The following is a 20,534-nucleotide window of genomic DNA, read 5'->3' as shown; positions in this document are numbered from 1 at the left end:
AGCTCCCAGGTTTTAATGTGTGTCTGTGTGTCTCAGGGCGTTGCTGAAAATGAGCACTTCATGTGCTCAGCTACTACCCTGGGTAAATAAAGGATTTAAAAAAAATCCCTGGAAGGACATAAATGTTTGCTTCTGTAATGTGTTGAGCCCTGGTTTATAAAACAATATGCAGTATTGGTGATTGCATCACAGCTATGCAGTTTATTTTCTCTGTGTGTTCTGTCCAGTTAGCCTGCATATAATTTGCCATTTCTTTTTAAAGCAATGTAAGATCAAACATGCAGTGTCTAACTTAAAAATAAATAAAAATAAAACAAAACAAAAAGAAGTACAAAGCAAAATATTTAATGGCAGAATTTCACAAGACAGATTTCACTTTACTACCATATTCTTAACTGGGATACCAGAGAAGTAGAAAGGGTAAATTTACAGTTCTTAAAACACAAACCGAGTGAGTAGTAAACTAGCATGGCTTCGATATAATGTACACTGCTCCAAAACTATATAAACCAAGTAAAATAAGTCACACACAAGAAACACAGAACAATTTGAATGCCATGAGAATGGCAAAAATCGCAGCAGTGGAATACGACCAAGAAGGATTCAGTTTACTCCAAACTGTTGACTGTTACCTTCCAGTAGCCGACTTCTGAACAGAATGTTGACCTGTAATTTAGTGTAGTGGTTCCCAAACTTTTTCATGTCAAGGACCCCCAAATTGACACGAAATAGCCCACGGACCCCCCATTTGAAAATATATGCCAGGGACTTTTACCCGTTTGATTTTCAAAGACCCCCCAGTTTGACATGCTCAAACTGGGGAGGTTACGGACTCCCATTTATTAGCATTTCTCTCTCTGGGAACCTCCATTTATATTGTAAAATCAATGCTAATTTAACTCTGAGAGAATACAAATACATTTGTATACAATACATTTGTACACTCTCTGAGTTACAGACCCATAAGGGCCCATTTGGTTCCAAATTATCATTTAGCTGGGTCCCCCCTGGAACTCCCTGGAGTACCCCTGGGGGTCCCCGGACCCCACTTTGGGAACCACTGATTTAGTGCATGGACATTACCACGGGGGGTGGCAATTAAATCAACACAAATCATAAGAGGGGTGATCAAAATAGACATATCACAAATACAAATAAAAGGGTGGTGTTCAATGTGAACCAGCAGAACAAAAACATGAGCCGCATATACAAAAAAAAGGAAATTAAAAAATAAAGACAAATCCCCATAAACTCTAAATCTTGATTTTTGCCCTCCCTGATCACATTCAATTAAAAATACCTACATAATACACGAGTCAATCTCCTTCCTGTTGGTCCATGTCAAGAGATGTTTGAAATGGAATTTGAATGCCACGAAAACAAACTAACTCCACCCAAAAAAAAGGGGGGAAAAAGGTATAATAATGGCAAGTATATTCATTTCAATGATGTTGAAAGTTAAACCAGATTTTGTATGTTGTGCACATGGTGTGTGTACTTTAGTTCAAACACGGTAGCCGCACGCTCCAATGCAAGACAATCAAATCGTTTTGATGGCTATAGGCAGTATTCACGGCAGAAGGCATACAAATAAGTTTGCATGAGTGGTGCCTGGTGGCATGGCCCATACTGTGTACAGAGCATATGCCCCTCGTGAAATCAAGCCTAATCTTGGTCGTGCATGCCTCTACTCTGCCAGGGGTGTCGAACAGAGGTCTGACCGGTAGTCTCAACTCTGCCAGGGGTGTCGAACAGAGGTCTGACCGGTAGCCTCAACTCTGCCAGGGGTGTCGAACAGAGGTCTGACTGGTAGCCTCTACTCTGCCAGGGGGGTCGAACAGAGGTCTGACTGGTAGTCTCTACTCTGCCAGGGGTGTCAAACAGAGGTCTGACCGGTAGTCTCTACTCTGCCTGGGGTGTCGAACAGAGGTCTGACCGGCCAAAATGGACTATTTGGCTACCCAGCAGCATACGTTTGTTCTTTTGACATCTGCTAGTGTTTTTTTTCCAACTGCTCTTTAATGTGTCATATCATAGGCCGTTGTGACGAGATTAAAACACAAATTGTATGTTTTGGTATCTTTTACATTAAAAGTTATACTGTTAACATTTTCAGTTTAAACCATTTCACAGATGTGTTATTGACGTCTCCACTATTAAATACTTTAGTCGCCATTAAAACACTTTTAAATCACGTGTCTGTCCTCGACTCTCGCGCCAAAAATGTCGTCACTCTGGATTAAGAGAGTCTGCCGAAATGCCTAAATTGTAGGCACCGTAATTCTATTACAAGTATTTCAGTGTTAATGGTTTCTGGAAAGTTGTTACATTCCAAAATATCCTGGGGTGTTGCTCCGAGCAGTAGGTTCCGATTAGATAAACGCTGTATTGACCACCAGGACGTCGCTAGAGGTGTTGCCAAAAAGACTTGATGAAATGTTACACACTCGAGCAATATCCGACACAAAAGTAGGCTACAGAGGGGAAAAAATGTAGACTACATTATTGCACCTACTTTTTACGAAGATGAGAGTAGAAGCACACGGCTCTAAATACTTCAAACTAGTTGGTTGCGCGGTTTTTACTTTGAAATGTTTTATAGTTTCTGAGTTATTTAACTTAAACGCCCAATGCATTCTCTATGGCAATAGCACAAACCTTTGCATGCTACTAGTCCTACATACTTACACCTAGCAACCCCATTCTAGCCTACTTAGGTTCATCTTACGGTGGACATACGGTTTGCCTGAAAAGGAATCTAAAGAGGCCACAGCGAGAGCACTCGGCAGCAGGAAGGGCAAGAAACCAACGCATTTCACTTCCGAGTCTGTGTGTGGCAGCATTGATGCTGATGATGGCTTGTTTTCACTCAATGAAATAATGTAATTATCCCCATTGAGTGGTACACACAGACTGCAAAGAGGAGAAATTAACTGGGTCACTCTGGGGGTTGAGTGGAGTGACATTAACTACTGTCTATTGTTTTCTTAAGTACTCACAACAAGAGACTACAGTAGACTAGAGAGACAGTAGTGAGCAAAAGGCCTGAGCTCAGGTGTAACACAGAGAATTACATTTTCTTTCTTCTTCCCCAAATTATCTTCTATTGGACATCTTGGCAGGCCACATCTGGCCCACAGGCCACCAGTTTGACACCCCTGCAGTCTACACTAACCTATCTGTAAGAAAGCATAAACATGCCAAGGAAACTTGTTTGCATTAGAGCAAGCGGCTACGATTTTAAGTTAGACCAACTGTCCGTAGCAACAAGCACTCCCTCAATGCACGTGTGAAATTTCTCTACCACTGTGAAGTGAGAATAGTACTTATGGTATAAGACATGGCAAATACTGTGTGTGCATGAATATGTTGCCTTTGTCTATGCGTATGTGTTATGTTTGTGTGGGGGTGTGTGAGTGTGTGTTTGTGTGTCCTCATAAGAGTTATATCTTGATGCGGAAGGCAGTGGCCTGGGAGCTTGATGGCTCAGTGGTTGCGGTGGACTGGGCAGTGGATTTGAACAAAGCTTTGAGGATGGTCTGAGGGTCCACCTCTGGGGTGGGCTGAGAGGAAGCTCGCTGACCGTGAGGGCGAGACAAGGAAGGCGGCAGACCATTTTTCTTTGCACCGCCGCTTGAGCCTGGCGTGTCACTGAGCCTCCTGCAAGAAGAGGGGAGTCAGGAAGAAATGAGAAGCACGTTTTTGCAAGAGCACAATATGTAAAAGATGACATACACACACACACACACACACACACACACACACACGCACACAGGGCTCCTACAAACGTTACTCAAGTCCCCTCATTCCTTCAACAACACTAGACCAACATTCAACATAATCCATTTCTTAATATTGCCAAAAGCCACTACGACTGTAAAGACTGCTTTCAACAGCTGTAGACAAAGTGGAGACATCAAGTGAGCAAAACCTTTAACCCATTCAGACCTGAGATCAGATTCTAAAAATGTCTTCTACATCCTGACACAGTTTTCTGAAAAAGCTATGTTTCTATGTCAGTCGTTTCTACAAGCTCGTAGCGCGTCACTTGGTGGAATGATTGTGCTAACATTTGAGCCTGAGGCTTCAAATTCTCCAGTCCTTTGCATTTACCCATCTTAGTTTCTTAACTATTAGGAGTACTTAGTGCTATTAATATCGCACCTGGAGAGCAGCTAGGTGTAGGGATGCTAAGGTTCAAGTGGTTAACACATTCTGAACGGGAAAATGTGGCGCAATTATTTGAATATATATTATTTCGGAGCGAACAATTTCAACTCAAATATTTGCTTCCGTTTGGGGGTCCCCGGAACAACATATTTTCATAATGGGGGTCGGTGGCCAAATACAGATAATTCTGGGGGTCCTCAACATGAAAAAGGTTGAGCACCACGGACATAGAAACATGTGTTTTTCAGAAAACATTTTTTTTAGAATCAGCCTCAGGTCGAAATGGGTTAAATGTCTTGGACTGGGCAGGCCAGGGAGACAAGGCTGTGACCTTCCGGGACACAGATGGCCATCTAATGCGATGCGACATAGGAGTTGTCCACTCAGCACGCCACAGAGCATTACACCATGCTCCTCCAAGTGGCCACAATGCCAGTGGTCATTTCTACCGTCTGCCTTTACATAATCATTGTAAACGGCATTTTTTTTAAATTTATACTAAAAAGGAGATGAATGGTTCACTTACAACAGTATAGGCTGATCTGAAGTGATGACATTTCCCTGGATGTGAAGGTTACACTTCATGGGCTGACCTGGATGTGGGGGAAAAGAAAAACAAAGTTTTTTCAAACAAAACACCTAAGCTCTGAAATGTTACGGTCTTTTGTTTTATTAAATATAGTAATAAAATTAAAATGCATTATCAATATCTTTCTTTAACCGATACAGACCACCGAAGTCTGACCCCCATAGATTTTAGATCGCCTCATACAAGAACTGTGTTTGAAAAATAAACATGTCATCCCGGCCGTTGATGAAGAATCAACTGACTGAGAGAAAACGCTATGGTTACTGCTGCCGAATTAGTTAAATTTTCACTAGAAACAGACTGTATCAAATATGAGTGACTGACTGTCGCAAACGATACAGAGACACCTACGCGATAATAACACAGAGACAGCTTGTTTATTTTTGGACCACAATGCTTATATGAAACGATTTTAAGATGACCCCTCTATGTTATTCTCCATAGAGAAATTACTTCTGTGAACCAGGGGATGAGCGAGTGACGTCAGGACTTCGGCGCTCTATCGTGCACACCCACACACACACATTCACATCCCCCTCTCAACAAACCAAACAATATGTGCCCTTGCCCCCGGCACCTACCATCCAGACAACGGTTGTTGTATTTCCTGTAGGCGCTTACTGCATCATCCTTACGGACGAACACCACCTCGGCCACCCCCACCTTCACTAAGCGTGCTCGTTTGAGGGCACCACACACACAGAACAGTTCCTGTGGACAGACAGACACAAAGAGAACACATTCAGTCATGAAATTAAACTTTAGGATTTTATTTGGGATCTTACCCACCATCCCAAAATAATAACTTTATTTTCAAAGACAATATCTCTGAGAAACACCATCACTTTGATCGAGTAATTTTTTTTTTCTCCTCTGCACTGCCAGGTCTCACAGCAGACAGAACTAATAATAAACAAAAGGTGAACGGAGCATACAGTCATACTGGTGCTAACATAGGTCAGATCTTCTACACACAGCAAAACAAAAGGGAGCAGTGCACCACCCTGTGGCACCAACTGGCACTGCATACTGACTGTTACAACTGTAACTATCTATTTTTATCTTTAGTTTTTTCAATGCATCCTAATGTCATTGTATAATTATGTGTCCTTGTTTTGTGTAAAGCACATTGAATTGCCTTGTTGAAATGTGCTATACAAACAAACTGGCCTTGCCTAGTATTGAGTTAACACACTCACCACTATGTCTTCCTCAGTGACACGAGGATGCAGGTTGTTGACGGTTATCTTCGTTCCCTCCAATGGACTGGAAGCAGGCTAGAAAGGGATCCACAAAACATGGTTATAGAGGTCGATAAAAATTAAAATAAACTTGCCCCCTGATGAACATTCTGCTTTCCTTGACAAAAACCCCACCGTCTTGCACATATGCCAACTATTGCAGTCCTAGATAGATTGCCTACAACAGGTGTGCCCACACTTTTTTGACTTGAGAGCTACTTTCAAAATGACCAGCTCAACAAGATCTATGGGCCTACACAAAAACAATATGCAAAGAATGTACCTGAGGGGGCTTTGGAATAATGGTGGAATGGGACTTGGAATGGGAAATAGAGAGGGGAAATTACATTTCTAGGGCTTTTTCCCCCCATAAAACTTTGTAATGCTACTGACATTTTTGTACGCAACACAAAACAAAGTATTTCATTGTGGGTTTGAGTAAGAGGCACTTTTTCATATCAATCAATCAAGTCACCTGAATTTAAGTGGCATATTCCTTTTTTATATATATTGATTTTAGGGTCATGTCAAGTGGTCTACCTGCACAGCCTTTGTGATCTACCTTTCGGGCACCCCTGGCCTACAACAACTTTGGGTTCCGCTGCCAGCACATTCCCTCTGGCAGTGATTTATGTATAAATTGAGGAAACATCAAGGGTCTGGGGTAAAGTTTACTCTGGCTGCTTAATAGTCAATAGGAGGAATTGCCATCTCTACAACACTAAATATGACCATAGTTCTGCACCTGGAGTAGGGCTGCATAATTAAGCCATAACGGCAGGACACCGTCATTAACGTAAAGTAGGTTTTCCTCTGATATTGTGCAGAATTCCTCTGATATTGTGCAGAATTCCTCTGATATTGTGCAGAATTCCTCGCCTCAAGGTTTAAAGCTGTAACTTTCCTGTTTCTACCCCGGATTTGAACCAAGATATTATATTAACATACTCTGCCTGGAAAGTATCTGTGTCGCTTAGCTTTTAACCACTTTAAAACTTTAGCCGTTGAAAAATAGCAGATATACAAGCTCAGAGCGTGGCATCGAGACGCTATGAGCTTGTGGTGCAATTTTTAAAATTTATATTCTTTCACAGCGAACCTTTTTGACTCAAATATTTGCTTCTGGGAGTCGCTGAAACAAAATATTTTGAGATGGGGGTCAGCGGCCAAATACAAATACAGGCTTGAGAACCACTGAATTGGAAACATGGGTTTTTCTGAAAAACTGAAACGGGTTTAGAAGTATTTGTAGGTCTTAACCCATTTTGGGAGGGAACCCCTTTTGGTGTTAGTAGCATCATGTCTTGCTTTAGCTATTGAAAAATAGCAGATCTACAAGCTCATAGAGCGCCACGGCGAGTGTCGCGCTACGAGCTTGTAGGTCTGCTATTTTTGAAAAATCGAAGAACAACTGACATTTAGAAACATAGCCTTTTCAGAAAACGGTCAGGATGTAGAAGAACATTTTTAGAATCTGATCTCAGGTCAGAATGGTTTAACCCATTCTGAACGGGAACCCATTTTGGTGCTAGCATCATGTCGTGCTTTAGCTATTGAAAAATAGCAGATCTACAAGCTCATAGCGCGCCACCGAGTGGCGCGCTACGAGCTTGTAGGTCTGCTATTTTTTGAAAAATCGAAGAACGACTGACATTTTTTAGAATCTGATCTCAGGTCAGAATGGGTTATAATCAGACCAGTGTGTGTCCAGTGGAAACCTCGTATGAATCTGATCTCAGGTCAGAACGGTTTAATGGGTTATGCTAACCTGTGGTGGAGCGGGTGGCGGCGCGCAGGGCGCCGCTGGAGTCTGTTGGAGGGTCCTGGAGATGGGCTGCAGGGGCTCGGGGGCAGGGGGCCGCAAGGGCGCCGCATGGGTGCGGTAAGACGGCGCACTGGTGTTGGGCCTGGTGGGGGCCACGGGCACCGGGGGGGGACGGGGAGCCGTGTACGCATCGTTCTTAACCACCTTGGTGATGGGCGTCGACATGGAGAAGTTGGAGAATGGTGCGCCCATGCTACCAGACTGCCAAAGACAGATGGGGATAGAAGAGGCACAGTATATTTTTAGAACTTCAGACACAGGGGTTAAAAAACAGATATAATAATTCTAAGACTCTAAGAATCAGATGATGTACCTCACTTCAAGACTTGGTTAACTGAACTTACTTGTATACTACTTTACTACATATGGAGAAAATTCGCTACGATATGCAATTCAAGCAAGTTCCATGTTATATGGCAGCCATCACCTTGCTTAAAATGTCCCACTGAAACTACTCAATATTTAATTTAGTTATATGCCCTCAATTCTTCATACACTCTAGCAGTGTCAAATGGCTTTGTTTACACAAACATTACATACAGTGGCAAAGCTCCCCTTCATGAAAGTGTGACCCGTCAGTCAGACCCGTGTGCCTAGCCTTACCCATGATGACTGCAGCATACTGTTACTGGTGGCGATCTTCATCTGTTTATTAGGTATGCCATCGGCCTCACCGGAGAAGGACTGTGGAGGAGACAGAACGGTTCGTTTAGAGTTAAAATCAGCAGGTCTCACGGCATTGGTCAAAATGTTTTACCATGTCTGACCTATAGCAGTCAAACGAGATGAACGAGACCTTTACCTGTGGGCCCACACGTATGCCACTAGACATCCCTACTGGCCGTTGCTGTGGAAAGATATTGAAATATCAGAACATGAAGGCTTTGGAGAAAACAAAATCATTGATGGCTTTGGGAAAAAAAGCAAAAGAAATGCAACTCATTATACAGTACATATAGACTCATCATCATCCTGACAACATTCTCCATTGTGGTAAGTTAGACAAAGACTGAGAGAAGACAATCAACATGATTTAACAACGTCAATGAGAAAGCATCAAGCCAGATGTTTCGCCGCAGCAGGACATGGCTAATCATTTATCAGTCCTGATCATCATTACCTGGATGGTCTTTGTGATTTTAAAAGGTGCTGCTGCAGCGGCGGCGGCGGCAGTAGCCGCCTGCGTCTGTGTCCCTCCTCCTCCTCCTCCGACACCTCGTTTGAGGCTCAGTCTGTCGCGGGCGTCCATCATCCTCTTTGGGGGGCCAGCGCCCAGCAGCGGGGCCCGTACGTTCATCCCTTGCATTGCGTTGGGCGTAAACTGCCTGTTGTTCACATTAGCGTGGTGGTTGTTGTTGTTGCTGGTCTGAATCTGTATGGGCGGCACGTGCGCCTGGTTCAGTAGGTGGTGGTGCGTCAAGGCTGGTGGTTGAAAAGTCTGCGAGGGGACCCCGAACTGGTTCTGGACCCCGAACTGGTTCTGGGCACCAAACTGATTCTGGACCCCACCAAACTGGTTCTGTACATGTTTGCGCGAGTTGATCATCTGTCGCGCATCCTGCACCCCGCCTCCCGGTGCGCCGCCGCCGCCGCCGCCGCCGCCGCCTCCTCCTCCTCCTCCTCTGCCACGGATTTTGAAGCGGGCGTCTTTCTGAACCAACTTCTCTCTGGCATCCTTCACTTGAAAACCTGTGTGCAGCAGATGGAGGAATAAAAAGAATGAATCCTTCAGTATATCCTGTACTGTATAAGCTAGGATTGTTTTTTTAAAGCATGTGGGTCAGGAGGAGGTGGCGCAGCACTCTGCGAATTGGCTTAACACGGAGCCCGCCAATATAAATACCGTGTTTACCAGGCCAGCACAATGACATAATAGAAATGTGCACCAAACGATAGCTGGTCCCTTCTCAAGTTTTTATAGGTCACAAGTTTTGGTGTGACACTGGCTACAGCCAGCAGATGCAACAGTCCGCTTGCCTTCGTTGACAAACGAGCTCTCCCTTGATTATTTATGATTTCATGCATTTTACGGAGTCCAGTCAGATTAACCATGACGATTAAAACAGCAGTTCCTGTGGGTTTTGATACTGTAGCTCACGCACTGTAAACAGCCCGTGTGTGTCAGTGAAATTCAATCTCCTAGTTACCGGCGGCTCGGAGGAGTCACTCTTCTCTTTAGATTCGATTGAATATTATTTATTAGACCGAATGTAACAGCAGCAGAGTACAGTCAAACACTTAGTCCCCAAAAAAGTCCTTGTGGTCTTGTTCTTGTTTCCATTTAGGCCCTATGCAATCAATTCATAGACATGAATTGCAATATCATCACAGGTAGATGATATGTAGACGGCAAACCGGACTTCATTTTAGTGGACGGCAGGCAGCAAGAACCGGCGACGGTAACGGCAGACGCCATCGGTGTTACAATATTTAATCTTTTTACCGTTCCGTCCAGCAGGTTTTGCCGTTTGCCTGATTCCATGTGAATGCAGAATAAGCTTGTACACAGGACTGGACAAACCGTAGATTGACTACAAGTACATGTACATGTCCTACTGTGAAGTACTGTATTCACTACTCCTTGGAAAGTCAGAAACTCAAAATGCAAAGAAATAAAGTTCATAATAATAGGAAAAAGATCATTTACACTTACAGAAATAGATGGGAACTAAACAACAACTCTATGTGTACTGTAGGGCGGAAACATAATAGACGGAACAGAGCCATTTGTTACAGAACTAGAATTGCACTAGTGTAATTTTTACGAAGATTCCCTTCAAATTATGTATTTTAAGACGCTTTAAGACTAATTTTTCTTGTGTCGCACCAAAAAGACACCTCAACGTTTCCGTGAGCAACACTGCCGTTCGACAAAAAAATAAAAAATACACACAGCCATCATAACGTAGCAAATTCCAGGTATATCTAAAATGTACTTGGCAAATATCTCAACCAACAAGTAACAACTTTGCTTCTCACAAGTTCAAACCATTCCTACAAGTCAACAGGCTTTTCTGTACTTTTTGTTTTTGCTTAAATGTATACCATGCTTTTGTTTTTTGCTTAAATGTAAGTCACTCTGGATCAAGAGCGTCTGCTAAATGCCTAAATTGTACGACACATGGAAATTGCAGTTTTCTGTGCATCAGAGTTTTTGATTGATTGAAATATGTATTAACAGTTTGCAGAATTACAGTATATTTCAAACACAAACTCAATACAAAGACTGTTAACTGTGAGTGGACGACCCAATGAAGCATTACACTTGTTTACAAGAGGGTCCACCATGCTTTGTGGTCGTGGTGATACCGAGTCAGTGTCGTACCTGTTCCACCTCCACCACCTCCAAGCCTCTGTCTGACATCACCCCCGGGGCCGATCCTCTGTCGAGCATCAAATCCCCTCCCAGCCCCACCTGCACCCCTGCCAAACATGGTCCTAAAAGAGACACACAACAGGCAATAATACAGTGTTAATGTTAACGATATTTACAATGACTGCTGATGTAATTATTATAAACTTATGGAATTGTCAGGGTTGACGTCACGCCTACCTAGTTGTGACGTCATCCCCTCCTTATATAGGGCATCTTGCCAGAACCATTCACAATAAACTTCAATCAAGTCTGTATGAGAATATAAACCTAAGCCTTGAAACTTAAGCTTATCTTAACTTGTCCATCTTTAAAGATTTAGTCAAGACTTGACTCTGCAAAAGAGTTCCATCTGGTCAGCAATTCCGCTCTTGTGACCACCTAGAATTCTCAACCCTTATTCTCCTAAATGATTGTGCAATAATTTAGGAGAATAGAAGCAAGAAGGTGAATATTCAGAACCTTAGTTGAAGGCATAATGGTTTCTCATAATCAAGGCATATGGCTTAGTATTCTAATACGAATGTGGGTTTTGTAGGAAGCAAGCCGGGAAAATATATTTTAAAAAGTAGCCAGTAGTTTTAAAAAGGCAGGATATTAAACTTAAACATAAATACAGTATATAGAAGATTAGGACTCCTAATAGTTACATTACATGTGTTTTGCTCAACCGAAACCTCTTCTCTCTCGTCTTTCGAGAAATCAATTAACATGTCTGCCATTCAAGTTTAGCACTTGAATGCAATACATTGCAACCTCGTTAATTATGGTCAAATTTAGCATAAGATGTAGTAAATCCGCTAGGTCAAATTAAGTGCGTTTAAAGTAAAGAGACATTTTCATTTGATTTATTTATTGATTCATTCTAGTTGAGTGCATGCTTATCGTTTGTTGCTCAAATTGCTCAATGGTTTACGACGCTGACTTATTGTTGCGGTTGTCGGGATGGATTACATGTGTCTCATGATCTTTTTTATACGATACCTATATATTTATATTTGTCCAGCGAATGATATTAAGGAGAAAAAGAGAGCAAGTAAACAGATGAACAATAGACCGGTTTATTGTTTCCTTAGGGACGGACGGACAGGCCTGTGTCCAAAGGGCTGGCTTAGCTGAGAGCTAACTTTAGCATGGCCATCTAGATAGATTGCAATGCGAACGGCTGCCTGCCTTGCAACCGGCCGGCCGGCTTGGTTCAATTTCGACCAGTTCGACGAAGAATATGACCACTAATCAAAAACATTGTTGTAGAAAGAAACTCGCAAAGGCATCGTGGGAGCTCTCGTACCTTTTGACGGGTGGTTTGGTGCTGTTAATGCCGCGCTGTCGGATCACTTCATCCAAGGAAATGTCTGCCATTTTTCAATTCCTTGTTTTGTCTTTGCGCTTGCGTCGCGAGCAAAGTCGACCCAGTTATATTTCCCACGTACGATCGCGTCGCGCGCCCAAGACTTTAGCCGATCTACAAACCCCGCAGCGCGTTGCACCCGCCACGCGCTATGGGTTTGTACATCTGGGCTGTTTTGGGGGGGCGGACGACACCGTCGTACGACCGGACACAACCCCCCAGACGTGAGTACGGCTTGTGGATAGGGCCAAAATGGACGGAAAATGGAGATTTTTGTAGTGTACGTCGACTGTTAGTTACAGTCGTATTTGTATTATGGAGATGTTCGGCATTGTTATCGTGTACTCTGGCGTTGAACAAACTATATGCAGGCAAATAAACGCCAAGGAAAACTAATTGTTATCCATCGTATCCGTTTTCGATTATTAGTCCTAGTCCTCGGAATGCAAAACAGATTGCGTCACTGGTTACCGGTTTCCCATGAGCCTTTGCGGTGAAACGCAATAAAGATTTACTGAACTAATGACTAATTTGTCATTGAAAAAGTGTTTACAAACACCCCATCCTGTTATTTAACCACAGTGAAATGTCAATATAAATTCCTATTTAAGTCAAAACAAAAACGCATAATAAATAATGTCGGTGTAGTCCACACCGTGACGGAGGACGTCAGACCATAGTGACTAGCTCTATGTTCGCCGGGTTGAAAACTTATGCCTTAAACTGATGAGTAAGGAAAATAACGACGCGGGGTGACGCCCGTGTCCTCGTTCAAATTCGAGATGAATTTTTGAGTGGGTACAGGTCTGTCTGTTGAGGTGACTCACTTACTTCGTGAGATGCCTTGCGGAGCTTGGATCTGCCCCGACCTACACGGTATAAAGAAACATATCAAAATTATCTATTTAGCAGAGAATTTTTTTTTTTATATATGCATGCATAGGCCTACTAGTACTAGTGTTTTCAGGTGGAAGATTGCACCAATCAAAGGGGTGTTAGAACTCTAAAGATAACAATATATGGCATAGTAGATGACACTGAAGTGACAATTTAAGGACCTGTGTAATGCCCGGGATTCGAACTGGAACTCGGGTCTCCCACATGAAAGTCCAACATCCGACGGAGATATTAGACTTTTGAGGCCATCAGGCAGAGGCTGGCTCTGAGCAACTCTGCTACACCTGGACCTTTAAGACCCTTTGAATAGCAAAAAAGAAGACATTTAAGAAAGAAAGAAGATTCCTGCATCAAAAGCAATCAACATTCTACTATAAAAGCTCGTCAAACATTGGCCAAATTGTCAATGAAACAAAATGTAATACCTCAATCCTACAATTGCAAGTGCTTGTCAGGGTGGGGGAGCTGTCTGAATACCAAAAAATAAATAAATAAAAAGGTAATTTAAAATTTGACATATTATTGCTTATAGCTACTTTATTGCACACATACTAGCAGTTTAAAGTGAAAATTGGTTGCACAAATCCAAGGGACTAGAAATGTGCACCGCTCAAACACGTGTGTTAACTCCACACCGTGACGGAGGACGTCAGACCATAGTGACTATCTCTATGTTCGCAGGGTTTGAAACTTATGCCTTAAACTGATGAGTAAGGAAAATAACGACGCGGGGTGACGCCCGTGTCCTCGTTCAAATTCGAGATTAATTTTTGAGTGGGTACAGGTCTGTCTGTTGAGGTGACTCACTTACTTCGTGAGATGCCTTGCGGAGCTTGGATCTGCCCCGACCTACACTGTATAAAGAAACATGTCAGTTTATCTGATAAATTAGATTATTAAAGCTTTGGAAGCAACAATATGTCAACATTTTAATGACCTTTCTTATTCCAACAGTCAACAATGGGTAAAATGCTCCCCAAAAAGTCTTGTCTCTGTGACACATCTAGGGGCCACAATCTAATCTGCATTCAAAGATTTTCCATAAAGCTTTGTCATTGGTCGATTTGCCTGTCTGCTTCCTGATTGGTTAGTCAATTCGACCATGCTGCTTATAGCTTATAGATACTTTAATGCACACATACTAACAGTTTACGGTGAAAAGGTGTTACACTAATCCAAGGGGTTAGAAATCTAAATATACATATCTGTATGTACTATAAATCTATATTTATGCAAAACCAAAAATCACACCCATGTGAACTGAGCGGTGCAGGCGTGTGTGTGTGTACATGTTTGTGTGTGTGTGTGTGTGTGTGTGTGTGTGTGTCCCAAATGCAACCCCAATTAGATGACTGCTCAGTGAGCTGCTCATGTGATCCGAATGCGACCCCACTCATCTGCAGGGGTCAATAGGTCGTACTCTAAACAGACAGACACACACAGCCCTTCATTGGAGCGGTGTGCAAACTGTGCACCGCTCAAACACCTGTGGGTTCACTCCACACCGTGACGGAGGACGTCAGACCATAGTGACTAGATCTATGTTCGCAGGGCTTGAAACTTATGCCTTAAACTGATGAGTAAGGAAAATAACGACGCGGGGTGACGCCCGTGTCCTCGTTCAAATTCGAGATGAATTTTTGAGTGGGTACAGGTCTGTCTGTTGAGGTGACTCACTTACTTCGTGAGATGCCTTGCGGAGCTTGGATCTGCCCCGACCTACACTGTATAAAGAAACATATCAGTTTAGCTGATAAATTAGATTATTAAAGCTGTGGAAGTAATAATAATTATGTCAACATTTTAATGACCTTTCTTTTCTTTTTTTTTGTATTCAAACAGTCAACAATGGGTAAAATGCTCCCAAAAAAGTCTTGTCTCTGTGACACATCTAGGGGCCGCAATCTAATCGGCATTCAAAGATTTTTTTAAACGCTTTGTCATTGGTCGATTTGCCTGTCTACTTCCTGATTGGTTAGTCATTTCGACCATGCTGCTTATAGAATATAACTATACTTTAATGCACACATACTAACAGTTTACGGTGAAAAGGTGTTACACTAATCCAAGGGGTTAGAAATCTAAATATACATATCGGTATACTATGAATCTATATTTATGCAAAACCAAAAATCACACCCATGTGAACTGAGCGGTGCAGGCGTGTGTGTGTGTGTGTGTGTGTGTGTACATGTGTGTGTGTCCCAAATGCAACCCCAATTAGATGACTGCTCAGTGATCTGCTCATGTGATCCGAATGCAACCCGCAGGGGTCAATAGGTCGTACTCTAAACAGACAGACACACACAGCCCTTCATTGGAGCGGTGTGCAAACTGTGCACCGCTCAAACACCTGTGGGTTCACTCCACACCGTGACGGAGGACGTCAGACCATAGTGACTAGCTCTATGTTCGCACCGTTGAAACTTATGCCTTAAACTGATGAGTAAGGAAAATAACGACGCGGGGTGACGCCCGTGTCCTCGTTCAAATTCGAGATCAATTTTTGAGTGGGTACAGGTCTGTCTGTTGAGGTGACTCACTTACTTCGTGAGATGCCTTGCGGAGCTTGGATCTGCCCCGACCTACACTGTATAAAGAAACATATCAAAATTATCTATTTAGCTGAGAAATTAGATTTAAAAAAAAATTATTTGCATGCATAGGCCTACTAGTACTAGTGTTTTCAGGTGGAAGATTGCACCAATCCAAGGGGTGTTAGAACTCTAAAGATAATAATATATGGCATAGTAGATGACACTGAAGTGACAATTTAAGGACCTGTGTAATGCCCGGGATTCCAACTGGAACTCGGGTCTCCCACATGAAAGTCCAACATCCGACGGAGATATTAGACTTTTGAGGCCATCAGGCAGAGGCTGGCTCTGAGCAACTCTGCTACACCTGGACCTTTAAGACCTTTTGAATAGCAAAAAAGAAGACATTTAAGAAAGAAAGAAGATTCCTGCATCAAAAGCAATCAACAATCTACTATAAAAGCTCGTCAAACATTGGCCAAATTGTCAATTAAACAAAATGTAATGCCTCAATCCTACAATTGCAAGTGCTTGTCAGGTTGGGGGGCTGTCTGAATATCAAAAAATAAATAAATAAAAAGGTAATTTAAAATGTGACATATTAGTGCTTATAGCTACTTTATTGCACACATACTACGTAGCAGTTTAAAGTGAAAATTGGTTGCACAAATCCAAGGGATTAGAAATGTGCACCGCTCAAACACGTGTGTTAACTCCACACCGTGACGGAGGACGTCAGACCATAGTGACTAGCTCTATGTTCGCAGGGTTTGAAACTTATGCCTTAAACTGATGAGTAAGGAAAATAACGACGCGGGGTGACGCCCGTGTCCTCGTTCAAATTCGAGATCAATTTTTGAGTGGGTACAGGTCTGTCTGTTGAGGTGACTCACTTACTTCGTGAGATGCCTTGCGGAGCTTGGATCTGCCCCGACCTACACTGTATAAAGAAACATATCAGTTTAACTGAGAAATTAGATTATTAAAGCTTTGGAACCAACAATATGTCAACATTTTAATGACCTTTCTTATTCCAACAGTCAACAATGGGTAAAATGCTCCCAAAAAAGTCTTGTCTCTGTGACACATCTAGGGGCCGCAATCTAATCGGCATTCAAAGATTTTCCTAAACGCTTTGTCATTGGTCGATTTGCCTGTCTACTTCCTGATTGGTTAGTCATTTCGACCGTGCTGCTTATAGCATATAACTACTTTAATGCACACATACTAACAGTGTACGGTGAAAAGGTGTTACACTAATCCAAGGGGTTAGAAATCTAAATATACATATCGGTATACTATAAATCTATATTTATGCAAAACCAAAAATCACACCCATGTGAACTGAGCGGTGCAGGCGTGTGTGTGTGTGTGTGTGTGTGTGTGTGTGTGTGTGTGTGTGTCCCAAATGCAACCCCAATTAGATCACTGCTCAGTGAGCTGCTCATGTGATCCGAATGCGACCAAACTCATCTGCAGGGGTCAATAGGTCGTACTCTAAACAGACAGACACACACAGCCCTTCATTGGAGCGGTGTGCAAAGTGTGCACCGCTCAAACACCTGTGGGTTCACTCCACACCGTGACGGAGGACGTCAGACCATAGTGACTAGATCTATGTTCGCAGGGTTTGAAACTTATGCCTTAAACTGATGAGTAAGGAAAATAACGACGCGGGGTGACGCCCGTGTCCTCGTTCAAATTCGAGATGAATTTTTGAGTGGGTACAGGTCTGTCTGTTGAGGTGACTCACTTACTTCGTGAGATGCCTTGCGGAGCTTGGATCTGCCCCGACCTACACGGTATAAAGAAAAATATCAAAATGATCTATTTAGCTGAGAAATTAGATTTTTTTTAAATGTATTTGCATGCATAGGCCTACTAGTACTAGTGTTTGCACTAATCCAAGGGCTGTTAGAACTCTAAAGGTAATAATATATGGCATAGTAGATGACACTGAAGTGACAATTTAAGGACCTGTGTAATGCCCGGGATTCAAACTGGAACTCGGGTCTCCCACATGAAAGTTCAACATCCGACGGAGATATTAGACTTTTGAGGCCATCAGGCAGAGGCTGGCTCTGAGCAACTCTGCTACACCTGGACCTTTAAGACCTTTTGAATAGCAAAAAAGAAGACATTTAAGAAAGAAAGAAGATTCCTGCATCAAAAGCAATCAACAATCTACTATAAAAGCTCGTCAAACATTGGCCAAATTGTCAATTAAACAAAATGTAATGCCTCAATCCTACAATTGCAAGTGCTTGTCAGGGTGGGGGGGCTGTCTGAATACCAAAAAATAAATAAATAAAAAGGTAATTTAAAATTTGACATATTATTGCTTATAGCTACTTTATTGCACACATACTAGCAGTTTAAAGTGAAAATTGGTTGCACAAATCCAAGGGATTAGAAATGTGCACCGCTCAAACACGTGTGTTAACTCCACTTAACTCCACACCGTGACGGTGGACGTCAGACCATAGTGACTAGCTCTATGTTCGCAGGTTTGGAAGCTTATGCCTTAAACTGATGAGTAAGGAAAATAACGACGCGGGGTGACGCCCGTGTCCTCGTTCAAATTCGAGATCAATTTTTGAGTGGGTACAGGTCTGTCTGTTGAGGTGACTCACTTACTTCGTGAGATGCCTTGCGGAGCTTGGATCTGCCCCGACCTACACTGTATAAAGAAACATATCAGTTTAGCTGAGAAATTAGATTATTAAAGCTTTGGAAGCAACAATATGTCAACATTTTAATGACCTTTCTTTTCTTGTTTTTGTATTCAAACAGTCAACAATGGGTAAAATGCTCCCAAAAAAGTCTTGTCTCTGTGACACATCTAGGGGCCAATCTAATCTGCATTCAAAGATTTTTCCTAAAAGCTTTGTCATTGGTCGATTTGCCTGTCTACTTCCTGATTGGTTAGTAATTTCGACCGTTCTGCTTATAGCTTATAGCTACTTTAATGCACACATACTAACAGTTTACGGTGAAAACATGATGCACTAATCCAAGGGGTTAGAAATCTAAATATACATATCGGTATACTATAAATCTATATTTATGCAAAAATCACACCCATGTGAACTGAGCGGTGCAGGCGTGTGTGTGTGTGTGTACATGTGTGTGTGTTCCAAACGCAACCCCAATTAGATCACTGCTCAGTGAGCTGCTCATGTGATCCGAATGCGACCCCACTCATCTGCAGGGGTCAATAGGTCGTACTCTAAACAGACAGACACACACAGCCCTTCATTGGAGCGGTGTGCAAACTGTGCACCGCTCAAACACCTGTGGGTTCACTCCACACCGTGACGGAGGATGTCAGACCATAGTGACTAGCTCTATGTTCGCACCGTTGAAACTTATGCCTTAAACTGATGAGTAAGGAAAATAACGACGCGGGGTGACGCCCGTGTCCTCGTTCAAATTCGAGATCAATTTTTGAGTGGGTACAGGTCTGTCTGTTGAGGTGACTCACTTACTTCGTGAGATGCCTTGCGGAGCTTGGATCTGCCCCGACCTACACTGTATAAAGAAACATATCAAAATTATCTATTTAGCAGAGAAATTTGATTTTTTTTATTTTTATATGCATGCATAGGCCTACTAGTACTAGTGTTTTCAGGTGGAAGATTGCACCAATCAAAGGGGTGTTAGAACTCTAAAGATAATAATATATGGCATAGTAGATGGCACTGAAGTAACAATTTAAGGACCTGTGTAATGCCCGGGATTCGAACTGGAACTCGGGTCTCCCACATGAAAGTCCAACATCCGACGGAGATATTAGACTTTTGAGGCCATCAGGCAGAGGCTGGCTCTGAGCAACTCTGCTACACCTGGACCTTTAAGACCTTTTGAATAGCAAAAAAGAAGACATTTAAGAAAGAAAGAAGATTCCTGCATCAAAAGCAATCAACAATCTACTATAAAAGCTCGTCAAACATTGGCCAAATTGTCAATTAAACAAAATGTAATGCCTCAATCCTACAATTGCAAGTGCTTGTCAGGGTGGGGGGGCTGTCTGAATACCAAAAAATAAATAAATAAAAAGGTAATTTAAAATTTGACATATTATTGCTTATAGCTACTTTATTGCACACATACTAGCAGTATAAAGTGAAAATTGGTTGCAAAAATCCAAAGGGATTAGAAATGTGCACCGCTCAAACACGTGTGTTCACTCCACACCGTGACGTCGGACGTCAGACCATAGTGACTAGCTCTATGTTCGCAGGGTTGGAAACTTATGCCTTAAACTGATGAGTAAGGAAAATAACGACGCGGGGTGACGCCCGTGTCCTCGTTCAAATTCGAGATGAATTTTTGAGTGGGTACAGGTCTGTCTGTTGAGGTGACTCACTTACTTCGTGAGATGCCTTGCGGAGCTTGGATCTGCCCCGACCTACACTGTATAAAGAAACATATCGTGTGAAAGGCTCAAAAGCATACATAATGTGGGTTCACTCCACCGTGACTAGCTCTATGTTCGCAGGTACCTTTAAAGTTCACTCTGTATATCCACGGCCGGGCATAATAGCATGA

At 42.5% G+C, this 20,534-nt stretch overlaps 1 protein-coding gene across 1 annotated transcript; it reads right to left on the bottom strand.

Annotated features, from left to right (window-relative positions):
* Positions 1-329: 329 nt before the first annotated feature.
* poldip3 (polymerase (DNA-directed), delta interacting protein 3) lies at positions 330-12,560 on the bottom strand (the record flags this gene model as incomplete). The annotated part of the gene is made up of 10 exons (XM_080776126.1): positions 330-3,660; positions 4,697-4,763; positions 5,341-5,470; positions 5,959-6,036; positions 7,769-8,026; positions 8,429-8,509; positions 8,628-8,672; positions 8,946-9,514; positions 11,151-11,263; positions 12,490-12,560. The coding sequence occupies 10 exons, from the start codon at positions 12,558-12,560 to the stop codon at positions 3,444-3,446; spliced, it is 1,629 nt and encodes a 542-aa protein (XP_080632252.1). The 3' UTR covers positions 330-3,443.
* Between the last annotated feature and the right edge of the window lie 7,974 nt (positions 12,561-20,534).

This window comes from Protomyctophum bolini, assembly GCF_963924005.1.
Source record: "Protomyctophum bolini genome assembly, chromosome: 11".
NCBI classification, from domain to species: Eukaryota; Metazoa; Chordata; class Actinopteri; order Myctophiformes; family Myctophidae; genus Protomyctophum; species Protomyctophum bolini.
Note: the sequence above shows the minus strand (reverse complement) of the source record. Positions and strands in the feature narration are given on the sequence as shown.